This window comes from Anthonomus grandis, chromosome 4 (assembly GCF_022605725.1).
Source record: "Anthonomus grandis grandis chromosome 4, icAntGran1.3, whole genome shotgun sequence".
Lineage (NCBI taxonomy): Eukaryota > Metazoa > Arthropoda > Insecta > Coleoptera > Curculionidae > Anthonomus > Anthonomus grandis.
Window position 1 is genome coordinate 5,161,472 of NC_065549.1, and position 14,683 is coordinate 5,176,154.

Sequence of the window (14,683 nt, forward strand, 5' to 3'; positions counted from 1 at the left end):
TCTGACTGTCCAATATATAACAGTTTATGTTGTTCAAGGTATTGTCTCAACTGGTGGCATACAGGCATACAATAGTCTCCAAAATTTTATCAATGACAGGCTATTAATTTATTGGTCGAAAATCTGCAGGAATCTTTGGAGTGGTTACCTTTGGTATTGGAATTATATATAAAGAGTTCATATTATAATAGCTATCATCCTTCAATGATTAATTAAAACTTACCCATATGTAGAAAAGAAACAATATTAGACGATATCTGATAGTTTTTTATTCACTGGAATTAAAGCCTTAGAGAAAGATGTATAGACAGTATGATTATTAATGCCAGATAGACTCTTTATAGTTACGAGTTTAAAATATTAAAATAGCGTCCTACGGGATTGAAGTACTTGGAATTATTCCAGTTGATAGGCACGAATTAATTAAATGCAATAAAGGGTATCCAATGAATAAATAAATAAATCTTTTACTAATTTCACACTTAGCACATTATCACTAATTTTTTGAATTTTTTAATTCAAAAACTGTCTCTTTCAGTTGTGACAGACTGACATTTTTAAAATGTGAAATTTGTATATTCGCAGAATTAGATTCTATTGTTTCAATACTTAATATCTTGTAAGCTATCTGAATAAAATTGATTAAAGTTTTCCTCTATACTGCCTGTGTATGTCACGAAATCAACATCCATATAATCAACAGATTGTTTGTTATTTCCCAGTAAACCTTTTAGAATCCTCCACATCTTGCGACTATCACCTTTAGATTGATTGAACTTTATTGCCATAGTTTTTTAGTACGCATTACTTAGGTTACTTTGTTTCTTCGAGTTTTTGGATAGCTTTTCCAGTCAGAATCGATTTTTGTAAAGCAAAATCTTCTATAAGCCAAGTTTCGTTCCCGTTGAACCTCTTGAACCGTCGCATTAATCCATGGATATTTTTTTATAGAATACCTGTTTTCAGGCGCAAACTTATCTAAAGCTGTTTGTATTATGCTTATAAAATCATTTTATACAATATTCACATCTGTCGAGGTGTAATTCCAATTCGGGCCCACCAGTTCCCCCTTTTGAAAGTCTACAGTTCATTATACCTGAAAGAATCAATGCAAATTTGTACTCCAATAACTTCCTGGTCAGTCATTACAGGAAAATTTCTCTGTATTTCTATGGCTTTAAACTCATTATTCATATAGATATGATCAATGGGCGTAGATGATTTATTGTCCCCAGACAGACTTGATTTTTGTTTTTAAAGTTTCTCTAGAACGTTCTTCATCTTTCACTGAAAGAATCACAATAATCCAAGCATTAGAACCTTTTTTATAAATCATGTCCCAGTAGGAAAACAGTTTCAGATAACTTGGGTCATAAATCCACTTTTAGCCCTCAGCTTGGACTAATGTTTGTTTTAAAAGTTTTGTTGGAGTGTTCTTTAACTTCTATTGAAAAAATTATAAAAATCCATGCTTTATAACTTTTCTTATAGAAGTTTTTAGAAATCAGGTCTAAGACGAAGGACAGTTTTAGTTAACTAAGGTGATAACTTTATTTATTGTCCCCAGACAGACTTGATTTTTGTTTTTAAAGTTTCTTTGAAGTTTCACATAACTTTCCTTACTTCAGCATATTTCACCTTAATGGCATCATCAGACCGAATCAAGATTCAATAAATAAAAACGTTTGAAAATAATTGTTTCTTTGATAATCTTCCTTATTTATGCTTAAATCATCATAATTTTATAACAGAATTATCACCGCCATTAAAATGCCACATTAACAAAACTTCTTATCTAATACAAATTTATTATTCCATAATTGTTTCTTGGTGCGGTTATTAAACCGTTTATTTATAGATCGGCAGTCGTAGCAGCGTTTATTCCCCGGAATCCCGCGTAAGAAAAACTGGAAGTTTCATTTACGAGGATTTTATGCCTACCGATGGTACTGATGTAAAGGTAAGCCCGAAGCATTGTAGATTTTCTTTTTGTTGGCATATTAATCGCTCTTTTTAGGTTTATACAGTGGGACCAGATTACGCACACGCAGAGGCCAGAAAATCGCCCGCCCTCGATGGTAAAGTGGAACGGGACAGGGAGGGAAAAGAAATCCGCTATCCGGTTATATTAAGTAATGCTGAAAAGCTAATTTCTAGGAAGGTCTGTTTGGCTTTTAAACAGGCCGTTTGTGGGTTTGATTTGCTTAGGGCCAACGGTAAGTTAAACAGTCTTTATATATTGTACAAGGCGGGGAGTAGCTTTAAATTAATTCGTAGTAAATATTTATTTACAAACATGGCTCTCTAATAGACCGACATAGCTGCCTAATTACCAGAAGGCACAATATATTACAAAAGAAGAAAACTGGTAGCCCCTATCAGCTGCTTTATACAAACATCTAGAACGTGTAATAAAATAGAGGTTTGACTATATTTTACATATCATTTCCACTGATTAGGGTATTAGCCATTCAGAATGCATTCATTAAAAGGATGTGTAAGGAAAGGTATTATAACTGGGCAACAGGGTTTAGTCATTTGGATCGTTATGCTATCAGACCCACGGGCATTTGATTTAATAGTAGATTTTGCGTTTAGAACATCAATGTACAAATAAAGTGGAAACTGATTGTCGAATGTACTTGTTTACATTTATTTCTACAATCGTGAGTAATATCTTTTACTAAAGCATCAACAGGTTCTATTAAAAAAAATTGTTGATATCATGGTATCTGTTACCAAAAATAAATACCATTATTTGTAGAGCAGAAGAAGTAAGAGCCAAGCCAAATATAAATGCAAAAGTAGCTCAATTCGCAATCCGTCGTAAGTGCCCTTTAAAACAATTAAAACAAAAACTTATTGTATGCACCTGTTCACCCAGTTATTGGAGAATTCGATAAATTCTTAGAATATCTGGTTGCATTAGAAGAAGGTCTATTTCCAACAATATAGGAACTGTACTATTAAAAAATACTCCATCCAATACATATGTGGATTCAGTTAAATTATGTACAACTTTGTAAACAAATATTAAATCAAAATTTCTCTTACAACGCTCAAGAGACTGCATTATATAATTTTAGGTTAGCATAATAAGTTATAAAGTGTTGTATAATGTAAACAGTCAAGAAATACTAATTAATTTATTAAATACGAATGAAATAAATGCCACATGTTCTATTCATATTTGGTGTGGTATAAAAAATTATAAAATTTTGGGTCCTAACTCGTCTCCAGTAAAATTATTTTCTTTCAAAAATCAAATTGCAAATCTTTCACAAGAATTGCCCTTAAATAATAAAAAGCCCGGACCTTTCCCTTTTGTATATCTACCTTTGGGCCATTGTGGAACGTATTTTGAATGTGGCATATCAAACTAAAAATAGAAAATGTTATGAAAAGTGAAAAATAAAAATTAGGAAATTAAGAAACTGAAAGTATAACCTCAAGTTATACTTTCAGTTTCTCAATTCTATTAGTTATCGAAAATAGTGAAGAACATTTAAATTATAAGTGATAAAACCTAATACGTCCAGATTGGGTATGTTAGTCTAAATATTTTTATTAATTAAGCCAAAATGGGACTTTTTCATCGTCAATAATTCAAAAATAGTTTAAATTCCATAGTGCTTTTATTAAAAAATGCTTAAAATAGATCGTAGAATTTAAAAATGTAAAAATAAATAGGATCCTTTTTTTTTTATGTTTTTGCTTTGCCGAAGCATTTTGCCACTTCTGGTCTTAGTAAGTTTTCAAAAAAGCTTGACAACAACGACTCTTTTCTATTTAATGCGTCTGAAATCCAAGGTATTCCTAGTATGAACAATTTTTTAAAAGCGCCATTTGTACACAAACCCACTGATTACAAATATTAATTATCTAGACATTTAAGACGGGGACCCTCTTTTCACGCTTCTGGGAACATGTTCAATTTAAAAAATACATTTATGACACAAGTCTTTTGTATTTTATGAAATTTTTCTAGTATGTTTTTCAAATCCATTTAACAATATTAATACATTCATCTAAATATAATATAACCACACAATAATACGTTTCAGAAATATATATCAAGTCTATTTACTAAATAGGTCTTAAAAAATTGTATACATGCCGAATAAATCCCATGAGCTTTCCAAAATCTCATCCAAAGTGTTATTTTTTAACATGTCCAAGAACTATTTATAACTATTTCTGTCAATTTCTTTTCCTATGCAGTACGTAGAAATTCAGTAATGTCATTGTGACTATATGTAAAGCCGGTATGTCACGAAGTATATGTTTCTTGCATCGAAAAAAGCTACTGACAAATAAATTTCTATAGATTTTATCTACTGAGTGAAATATTAATGCAGGATACTCGTATGTATTATAAATACATTTTGTAGTATTTATAATACAAATTAAAAAAAAATATTTCGGATTACGAATTGAATGTTAAAGCTTAACAGCATCAGTCCTTTGACCTATCTCCAATATTGACCCACGTTTTACTGTTTTACAGCAATTTAGGCTTTTTACTGATTTTATCATTCCAGGCAGTTGAGCTACAAATAATTGTTTTACACGATTGTGAGTCATATTTATATTTTATTTTGTCCAGGCAGTCCAAGCCATATTAAATTAGTAATTTTATTTTCACAGGCAGTTGGTCCATACTGAATATTTTTATTAGGCATTTATGCCTTAAATTGACAGTTTCAACTACCTTTTTTAATTCATTTTGTCCCCAAAAGAATTGGATGATAATGTTTAAGCCTAAATTTTTTGCCATTTTGGGCTTCTGCCGCATTTAAGTTGTCTATTATTACCCGAACGTGTTATTTTCTTTATGTAGCTCTTTGATCTGAGAAGGATGAAAAATGGACCAGAAGTGGACCATTCTTCCTCCATGCCTCCAATATTGGATCGCTTAGAAATTGCGTTTCTGGACTTTTTATGGCAAGTTTCCTATAACACTAGAGAGCCTAAAATGATAAAGAAAGCTCTTTGCCAACTAAAGAAATGATCCCTGAAAAAAAAAGGTGAAATTAAAAACAATCTACACCGCATCAAATATAGAAAAATCATGCCTGTACTGTCTGGAAATAATTTTCATTTAAATGTCATTATTGGTTCAATTGATTATTCCAGTCAGTCGAGCCTCAGTTTTTTTTTAAGATAATAAAACTACACTGAACTGCTTGGACTTTAAAATATATTAGCCTTAACTGAACTGCCTTGACTTGTTAAACAATTCTAATTGAAATATCATTATTGACTCAGTTAGTTGGAAGCTATTCCGGGCAGTTGAGCCTAACAACTTTTCTATTTAAAATATGGAACTGCCTGAAATTAAAAAAATCTACAGCTCCACTGTCAAAATTATAAGAAAATCATGCTTGTACTGCCTGGAATTCTAAAATAATTTAAACTTAAATGGGAATTTTTTTTATAATTCAAAAATTTTTTTTATAATTCAAATATGGAACTACCTAAAATAAAAAAAAATCTACAGCTCTACTGTCAAAAATATAAGAAAAATATGCATGTAGTGCCTGAAATTAGAAAATAATTCTAGTTTAAATATCAGTATAAAAAATATTATATAATTTTGAGTTTTACTTGAAACTTTTTCCCTCCCAAGCTCAGAATCACACAAGTTTTTTGTGTTTCCAATTAACTCAGAAAGAGAGATTATTAATTAACTCAGAAGATAATGCTTCACTACTTCCAGGCATTTTAAAATTAATTTTTGATTACTATTTAAAAGGGTTTTTACATTGTAATGATAGTCGGTAGATCCTTTCGGAAAATTCTCACAAAACCAATTTTTTTCAAGCTCTTCTGTATTTAGGTCTCTTTCAACTTTAATTATCTGGAAGCAATGGAAATTATGTAGTATTTCCAGGGTTGAAAGTTGATTGCATCACTTTTTTGATTCTCTGATGTTAAATGTCTCCGAAATAAGTTGTTTAAGCCTCTCTATGTTTAAATCTCTGTTTGTTTTAGGAGCCTAGAAAAGATAGGAATAATTCTATTTCCGCGAAGTTGATGTAATCACTTCTCTGATCCTCAGTTCCATACAAAGAAACCATTTTTTTTTTCAAAATTTTCTGAGTGCCTGATAGAGATAGAAATGTTTTACTAATTCCAGGCAGTTCATGAAGTTATTGTTCCAATACTGCTCAAAATTTCCAGGGGACCGATAAGGAGAAAAGAGAAAAATCTTCTTTTAGGCCCTACTAGGCTTGGGGATCATCGACTACTATCGACTACACCCCCATTGTTTGATTGATAATTAATAGATCCTCTGATTATTTGAATCGTATTCCTCTCCAGAGCTTTTTGTGGACACTTTAGCAACATTTTAAATGTTTGTCCTAAAAATTCAATTTTTTCTTCTAAAAGTACTCACCCACGATAATGACACTCCCTTCTAGGAAGCTTTTAAGAGCCTCCTTAGGTACACTTCGAACTGAACTATTACTCTTTTTTTTAAGGTAAATCCTTTGTGTGCGACGTAAACGGCTTCAGTTTCGTAAAAAACTCGAACAAATACTACGACGATTCCGCCAAAATCTTGGGAAATATGATCCTGAGGGAGCTTGCGCCCACGTTACACATCCCGTGGTCGGTTCCCTTTCAATTGGACGATCCGCCCATTGTCCCGACGACATTCGGGAAAATGATGGAACTGCGATGCGTCACGGCCGTTATCAGACACGGAGACCGTACCCCCAAACAGAAAATGAAAGTGGAAGTGAGACATCCGAAGTAAGAATCGGTCAGTTTAGGTTAGATTTATTAAAAAAAAAATGGTTTTATTGTAGATTTTTTGAAATATTTGATAAGTACGACGGGTTTAAACATGGGCACGTGAAGTTGAAGAGGCCCAAGCAGCTTCAGGAGATTTTGGATATTGCGAGGTCGCTTTTGGCGGAAATACAACAGCACGAGGCCGATCCGGAAATCGAAGAAAAACAGGGGAAATTGGAGCAGTTGAAAGCAGTTTTAGAAATGTAAGTCTTATATAAATAAATAGTTTTCTGTTAGTTTATAAATAAATAACTGGGAGGTCATTGTTGGATTGATAGGGAATAGTAACTATGAAAACTCTTCAAATTAGGGTAAAAAGAACGATGGATTTATTCGTAATTTTTTAATGGAAGTTGAAGAACACTCCAAAGAAATTTTTAAAACAAAAATTACATCAATCTGAGAACTAAAAGTGGAGTTATGACATAAATTACCTAAAAATGTGTTTGATCTTGGACATGATTTTTTAAAAACTTGTATAAAAAAGGATCTAATCGATGGATTGTCGTGATTTTTTAAGTGGAAGTTGAGGAACACTCCAAAGAAACTTTTGCAACAAAAAACAAGTCATTCTGAGAACTACAAGTCAAGTTATGATCCATGTTACCTGAAACTATCTTTCTTCTAGGACACGATTTTTGAAAACTTGTATAAAATAGGGTCTAATTGATGGATTTTCATGATTTTTGGAATGGAAGTTAAAGAATACTCCAAAGAAACTTTTGAAGCAAAAAACAAGTCGATCTGAGAAGTACAAGTCGAGTTATGATCGATGTTACGTGAAACTCTTTCTTCTAGGATGCGATTTTTAAAAACTTGTATAAAAGAGGTTCTAATTGATGGATTTTCGTGATTTTTTTAATGGAGTTGAATAATACTCCAAAGAAACTTTTAAAACAAAAATCAAGACGACCTGAGAACTAAAAGTGTTATGGTTGAATTTGCCTGAGACTGTTTTCCCAATGGAACATGATTTTTAGAGATTCATGGATTTCAATGATAGTTGAAAAACACTCCCGACATACAGAAAACGCTTCCATAGTATGAATGGGATACACATTGAGTTAATGGGGTACTGTAATTGCCTGTAACACCTGAATAACATTTGTGATTAAATAAATAAATATCTTACTTTTATTTGTGCAAATCTACTTAAAATTACTTCAAACATAAGACTCATTGAAGTAAATTGTGATCTTATTTAAACATTATCAAAATGTAATTAAACTAACATATAAAAGGATTGAATTTCATTGGTTTTTAATTACTGGCTATATTAAATGCACTCATTAAAAATAGGTATAATCTTGATAATGAGCAAATATTAGGTGTAACATTAGTATGAACTCTTTTAAAAATAAATAAATTTTTTTTGTGACAAAAATTATTATTGTTTATCTTAAAGTAGAGTCTTATTTTAAACAATCTTTACCCATAGTTAATTCAATTTGATGTAGTATTTAGTGTCATAAAGTCAAAAGTGCTTTATTTGTCCAAAAAATATAAATTTTCATTGACAAAGCATACTTACATCTAAAAGTAAAAAAGTATTAAATAAATAAACCCAAGTAGGGAAGCAAAATACTTAAAATTTAACATATATAAAAAAAATCATTATACACTAACACAAAATATTTAAAATATTGCTAAAAGGCTCAGAACATCAATTACTATCTATCAACTAATTAAAGTAGTACAATTGTTTAAATACCAGTGTTTTATTGACTGAATATTAATTTGAATATTTGGGTTTGGGTTTTCGAATTCATTCAAATATCGTCGTGTGGAAGCCAAGTCAAAAATCGCATAAAAATTTGCAATCCAGATATTTACTTTCTACGTATCTTTTTATTTTGTTATTTTATTGGCAATAAACTCACAAAACATTTTTACGGCAATGGAGCAAGACCTTAATTTTTGAACTAAAAGTAAAAAATGCTCTTATTTCTGAAAATTTCCATAAAAATACCTATATCAATAGGAAATCGTTTTGATAGCCATCAAGATAGCAATTTTATTATTTTATACAACAACACATAGGAAAAAATATTGTATACATTAACTTACCCGCAAAGATTAAGGAGTTTAACCCGCAGGAAACCAGCAAGTTGTTCATTATTTATTCAGTATACCGATACTTTGACTACCGAGATGGAGGTGGGGCGTTATTTTTAATTGTAGCTATCCTTCAATTGAATATAGGGCGCATTGAAATAAGGGTAACGATATTGCGCCAATCATAGTAATGTTTAAGGCAAAGAGAACATTGATATTCACTCAGTACGACATTTTTAAGTTAACCTAACTTAAGCTTTCATTGCAATAAAGATTCTAAATTTTTCCTAAAGCTTATAAGTAATATAATATAATAAATAATTCAAAGAAATATAGATGTCCCTTAGTTTTAAATATATAGAATCATTTACATAATAACAAGATATTTTCATTTAATACGATTTTGAGATGGTCTGAATTTAATACTAAGATCATTAATTATTTCTCCCTAATTGTTTCAAGCATAATTATCATCAAAGCCTTATTATTTAATATATTAGAGGGAAGAGACTTTTAAGACAAATATTAAATCAATCTATTGATTAGAAGTGGATATGTCAGTTAATTCAATGGGACTGAATATCTCCATATTATTAATACCCTTGGCTGTTAACACAGCCAAATACAATTATATTATACCTCTCATCAATTTCTCTATTTTATTTAAGGTACGGGCACTTCTCTGGAATAAACCGGAAAGTTCAAATGAAGTATCAACCGAAAGGCAGACCGAGAGGTTCGAGTTCCGACGATGGTACGTCTCGTTTTATTATATCGATTCGATTCCATGAAATAGTCCAATAATTAAAATAAAGAAAACTCCAAGTCCTATTATGTCAAAGATTTAAAGTGTGTTTCGCCCATATAGGCGTCAATATGGTTTGGTTGTGCATATAACCCTTAATAATACACTTATGGCACATTGACTTGGAGTCAATGTGTGTGCGGGGAGGGTAAGGGTAATATTATCAAAAAACAGTTATTTTCTGCAAAAAAAAATACTTTTTTTTAACAAAAAAGCCTTGGTCCCCCCACCCACCCCACACCCTTATCCAGTAAGAAATTCTTTTGTAAAATCACTGTTTTTCATCCTAAATATTCAATCTAATAACACTATTATTTATAAATTTTTAGTATAGACACAGTGTTTATTGATTGATATTACGGACAAAAAACAGTGATTTTACAGAAGATTTTGTTACTGGTAAAGTGTGTGGGGTGGGTGGGGGGTAAAGGATAATGTTATTGAAAAACGGTTTTTTGCAAATAATTGCCTTGGAGAAGAAAATTAATTTTATTAAATAATACTTTTTTAGGTTACAAAAAATTAACAATAATTTGTTTATTTTTTACAATACACTAACAATACGTAACAAATTCTTCTGTAAAATCACTGTTTTTCAATATAAATTATTAAATAAATAATTAATTAAATTTTATGTAACATATAAATATTTAGTACAAAAACAGTGTTATTAGATATTATCGACAAAATTATTAAATATTTTAATTATATGAAAAGCAAAATAATAGACGAAGGGTCTTTATGTCAGATTTTGAAGAAAAACTATTTAACACACAATACAATCTTATCAACGAGATTTTAATATGAGGACGGTTTGTGGATGATATTTTTTTAATTTGGACAGGTTCCAAAGCGGAATTGCAGAAATTTCACGTTTTTCTCAACTCTTTAAATCCGAAAATTCAATTTTCTTCAATAAAATTTTTTAGATCTAACTATTAATAGGATAAGTAAGAGCTTACAATACTCTATATATAGAAAACCAACACAAACCGACAATGTCATTCCTGCAAAATCAAACCATTTCTTTGGACATAAACTGGCAGCTTTTCACGCATTAATTCATAGACTCTTTACGATCACTCTTTCACCTTTGGAATTCTTAAAAGAACAGAACACTATCTATCAGATTGTAATTAATAATGGATACAGAAAGTCTTTATTAGATAATTTGATTAGAAAAAAGTTCAATAAAATGTTATTTCAGTCCCTCTCTAGTGAGCCCCTTGATCAAACCATCCATCCTTACCAACCTCAAAGGAATATGTAAAAATTTCCTTTATTGGTCCAATTTCTTTGAGGATAGGTAATTTACTTAAGACCTTAGACAACAATATAAAAATTGTGTATAAGACCTTTCAAAATATAAGAAATCTTTGTTCAAGATTAAAAGACTTTGTAAGCCCATTAGAAGGCAGTGGCGTTTACCTCTTATCATGCGACTCTTGTCCAGCCAAATATGCTGGTCAAACCGGCAGAAATTTCAAATTAAGAACATTTAAATTCTCAGAAGTCGCCTAATGATAAAAGAACTGCCTTTGGATTGCACCTAAGAGAAACAGGTCATTCATTTAATACAGACGACAATTTCAAAGTTTTGCACAACCTAAATAGAAGCAAAAAATTAAATATATTAGAAAATCTAGAAATAGCAAAACTAGAAATAAATACACAAGTTAATTGTCTGAACGAACCTATTAACGCCCACTACCGAGAAGCGGCCAAAATTGTAAATTTATTTAAGTAGTTTCCACATTCCTGTGAATTTACTGTTTTTTAAAATGTTCTGTTAACCGCATTTTATCCTAGATGTCCCTATTAGTAATAGTATTAAATATCTGTGTATAATGTAGTACCCATGTAATTTTTTTTTTTAACCAAAATCCGTTATTGTTTGTAAATACGGTGTGATGACATGTTTTTAGATTGATGTATTGTCATGCTATATGTGTGCCGTTTTTTTGACCTTTTTATAGACATTTTGTAATAATATCATGTAAGTTTTACTATCTAATTAATTTATTAGTTTAATAACAACCGAAACGCGTCGGGATTCTTGAAATAAAGATTGTGAAGTAAACAGGACCCTTCGTCTATTATTTTGCTTTGCATAATGGTACTTCACCCTGGAGAAATGTATGGTAATTTTAATTATATAACTCTTAATAGTACACTTATGGCACACTGACTTGGAGTCACTCTTTACTTAAATGATTCATATTAAATTTGGTAAATTTTAGTAGATAAACCAGCGGAACCGTCGCTCGTTTTAATTTTAAAATGGGGCGGAGAACTGACCCCGGCCGGTCGTATTCAGGCTGAAGAACTGGGCCGGATATTCCGGTGTATGTACCCGGGCGGACAAGGTAGACATCTTGCCGGTTGGTATTACGCTTCTTTTATTTGTTTTTTTTTTTAGTAATTTAGCACGTTTTAGTCGATTACAATGGAATAAATTGCAATTTTCATGCAGGGATAAGATTATTCCATTGTGGGTGGCTACAGCCTATAATTTTTTAATTTATTTTGCTATACGCTCTGTTTTTTATAAATCATCTTTTTAATTTCTATCTAGAAGCTTTTGAATTGTTAAAATGGCGGCTTTAAACATCAATTTCAAAAAAAATCCACTTTTTTCAATAAATCATTCCTGAAAGCATTAAGGAAGATTTATTTTGGATTTGTGACTTTCTTAAATTCCCAGTTTTTCCTTTACTTTCTGTATAGCCCTAGATCCTATCCTGTATCGACAGTCTTAATGAAAAAGCCATTAATAATTTATGTAAATATGCCCAAGACCGGTAACTTCCTCGGTAAGTACCTCACATTTACATATGTATTGCGTATTGCCCTTTTTAGTAAAATAATGCACAAGAAAACTCATTTTAATAAGTCACAAGCACAATATCACACCTCATCTATCGTTTAATGCAAACATCAATAGAGAACAAGCTTGTGTTTGCCACAGAAAATTATTTTCATGTTTGTTTGCTATTGAAACGTATTAGGATAATGTTTTTTTTTCGGGAAACATGTTGGCTAGTTTTCTGGTAGAAAAATTGTTGAGTCGTAAATCAGAGAATATTAGACCTACAAAATTGGTATGTGTATGGAATTTGCATTAAAGAGCGCTTTTTCTTTGAGTGTAAACTCAATTTAAGTACCTCAAATAATTTTCAGACTGTCATTAAAAAACTTGAAAATTTTGTGAAAAAACTACCGTCAAACCAAAATTGTACTGGCTTAGCTAATTTTTACCCTAGGATCAAATTTTTTACACTTTATTCATCTACAGGCTCCATTTTATAATACTGTAAAGGAATTATTTCAATACCTTGGAAGTTACAAGGAAATATGTCCAAGAATAATAAAAAAAATAAAAACTTTTACAATTTATTATAAAAACCACAAATCTTATGAGTATTAGGTCTTAGTGGGTAAAACTGGTTCTAAAATAAGGAGTTTTAGAGCTACAAAAATGGTTCATATATTAAATTATTCGTCAGAAAACGCTTCTTCATTGAGTATAAACCACATTTAAGTACCTCAAATAATTTTAAAATTGCCATTAAAAAACAAAATTGTTTTGTATATAAATTACTCCTAAACCAGAGTGGTTCTAATTTAGCCAATTTTTAGCCTAAAATAACATTTTTTACCCCTTATTCATCTATAAGGTAGTCTCTATAATACTGTAAAGGAATTACTTAAATAACTTGGAAGTTACATGGAAATACTTCCAAGAAAGCGAAAAACTTGCATTTCAAAAACCACAAATCCGGAGAGCATTGAGCCTTTTCATTGAATTTTCAAGTTGTAATTGAAAACAAAAAAAATTGTTCTAGCTTAGCTAATTTTTAGCCATTCACATACATACAGCCATTCACAGCCATATTACACCTTATTGATCTACAGCCTTCTTTTTATAATAATATAAAGGGATTACTTAAATATCTTGGAGGTGACATGAAAATATGTCCAAGAATAATAAAATAATTAAAAACTCACAATTGACTTTAAAAAGCTCAAATCCGATGAACATCTTCTAGTACAAGAAGTATTAGAGCTACAAAAATGGTTCATATGTGAAATTATTCATCAGAAAAATTTTTTTCACCGGATATAAACTCCATTTCCACACCCTGAAATAATTTATAAGCTGTCATTAAAAAACTAAAAAATTTAGTGAAAAAATTGCCTCCAAACTAAAATTGTTCTAGTTTAGCCAATTTGAAACTATTGGAACCACAAAAATGGTTCACATTTGAAATTATTCATCAGAGAATGCTTTTTCACGGAGTATCAACTATATTCAAGTTCCTCGAATAATTTTCAAGCTGTCATTAAAAAACTACAAAATTTGGTCAAAAAATTACTCTCAAACCAAAATTGTTCTACTTACAGGGTGTTCTTTATAAAACTGTAAAGGAATTACTTAAATGTCTTAAATATCTTGGAACTATTCAGGAAATATGTCCAAGAATAATAAAAAAAATTAAAATCTTAGAATTTATTTTCAAAACCACACCATTGGGTCTTAGTGAGCAAAACCGGTTCTAGAGCAAGAAGTATTGGAGGCACAAAATTGGTTTATCTATGAAATTATTTCTCAGAAAACGCCTTTTCATTGAGTATAAACTTCATTTAAGTACCTCAAATAATTTTAAAGTTGTTATTAAAGTTATTGAAAAAATAGCCCTCAAACCAAAATTGTTTTGGCATACCCAATTTTTAACGTAGTACCAAGTTCCTTTACACTTTATTCATCTACAGGGTCCTATTTTATATAACTGTGAAAAAGTTACCTACATACCTTGGAAGTTACTTGGATATATGTTCAAAAATAATAAAAAAAAATCAAAATTTACAATTTAGTTCAATAACCACAAATTTGGTGAGCATTAGGTCTTAGTGAGCAGAAGCGTTTCTAGAGCAAGAAGTACTGAAGCCACAAAAATTGTTCATATATTAAATTATTCATCGAAAAGCGGTTTTTTAGTGAGTATGAACTTTATTCAAGTA

The 14,683-nt window shown here is 30.6% G+C and overlaps 1 protein-coding gene across 6 annotated transcripts in view; it reads left to right on the forward strand.

Annotated features, from left to right (window-relative positions):
• Positions 1 to 14,683, forward strand: part of LOC126734802 (inositol hexakisphosphate and diphosphoinositol-pentakisphosphate kinase) — a 61,962-nt gene that overhangs the window by 7,171 nt on the left and 40,108 nt on the right. For 4 of the 6 annotated variants that reach the window (XM_050438544.1, XM_050438542.1, XM_050438539.1 and 1 more), the window contains 6 exons: positions 1,859 to 1,960; positions 2,018 to 2,216; positions 6,486 to 6,759; positions 6,816 to 7,004; positions 9,525 to 9,610; positions 11,902 to 12,042. In XM_050438544.1, the coding sequence (XP_050294501.1) occupies positions 1,859 to 1,960; positions 2,018 to 2,216; positions 6,486 to 6,759; positions 6,816 to 7,004; positions 9,525 to 9,610; positions 11,902 to 12,042 (991 nt within the window). The remainder of the gene's footprint in view (positions 1 to 1,858; positions 1,961 to 2,017; positions 2,217 to 6,485; positions 6,760 to 6,815; positions 7,005 to 9,524; positions 9,611 to 11,901; positions 12,043 to 14,683) is intronic. The other 2 variants (XM_050438541.1, XM_050438540.1) reach the window with 2 other exon arrangements.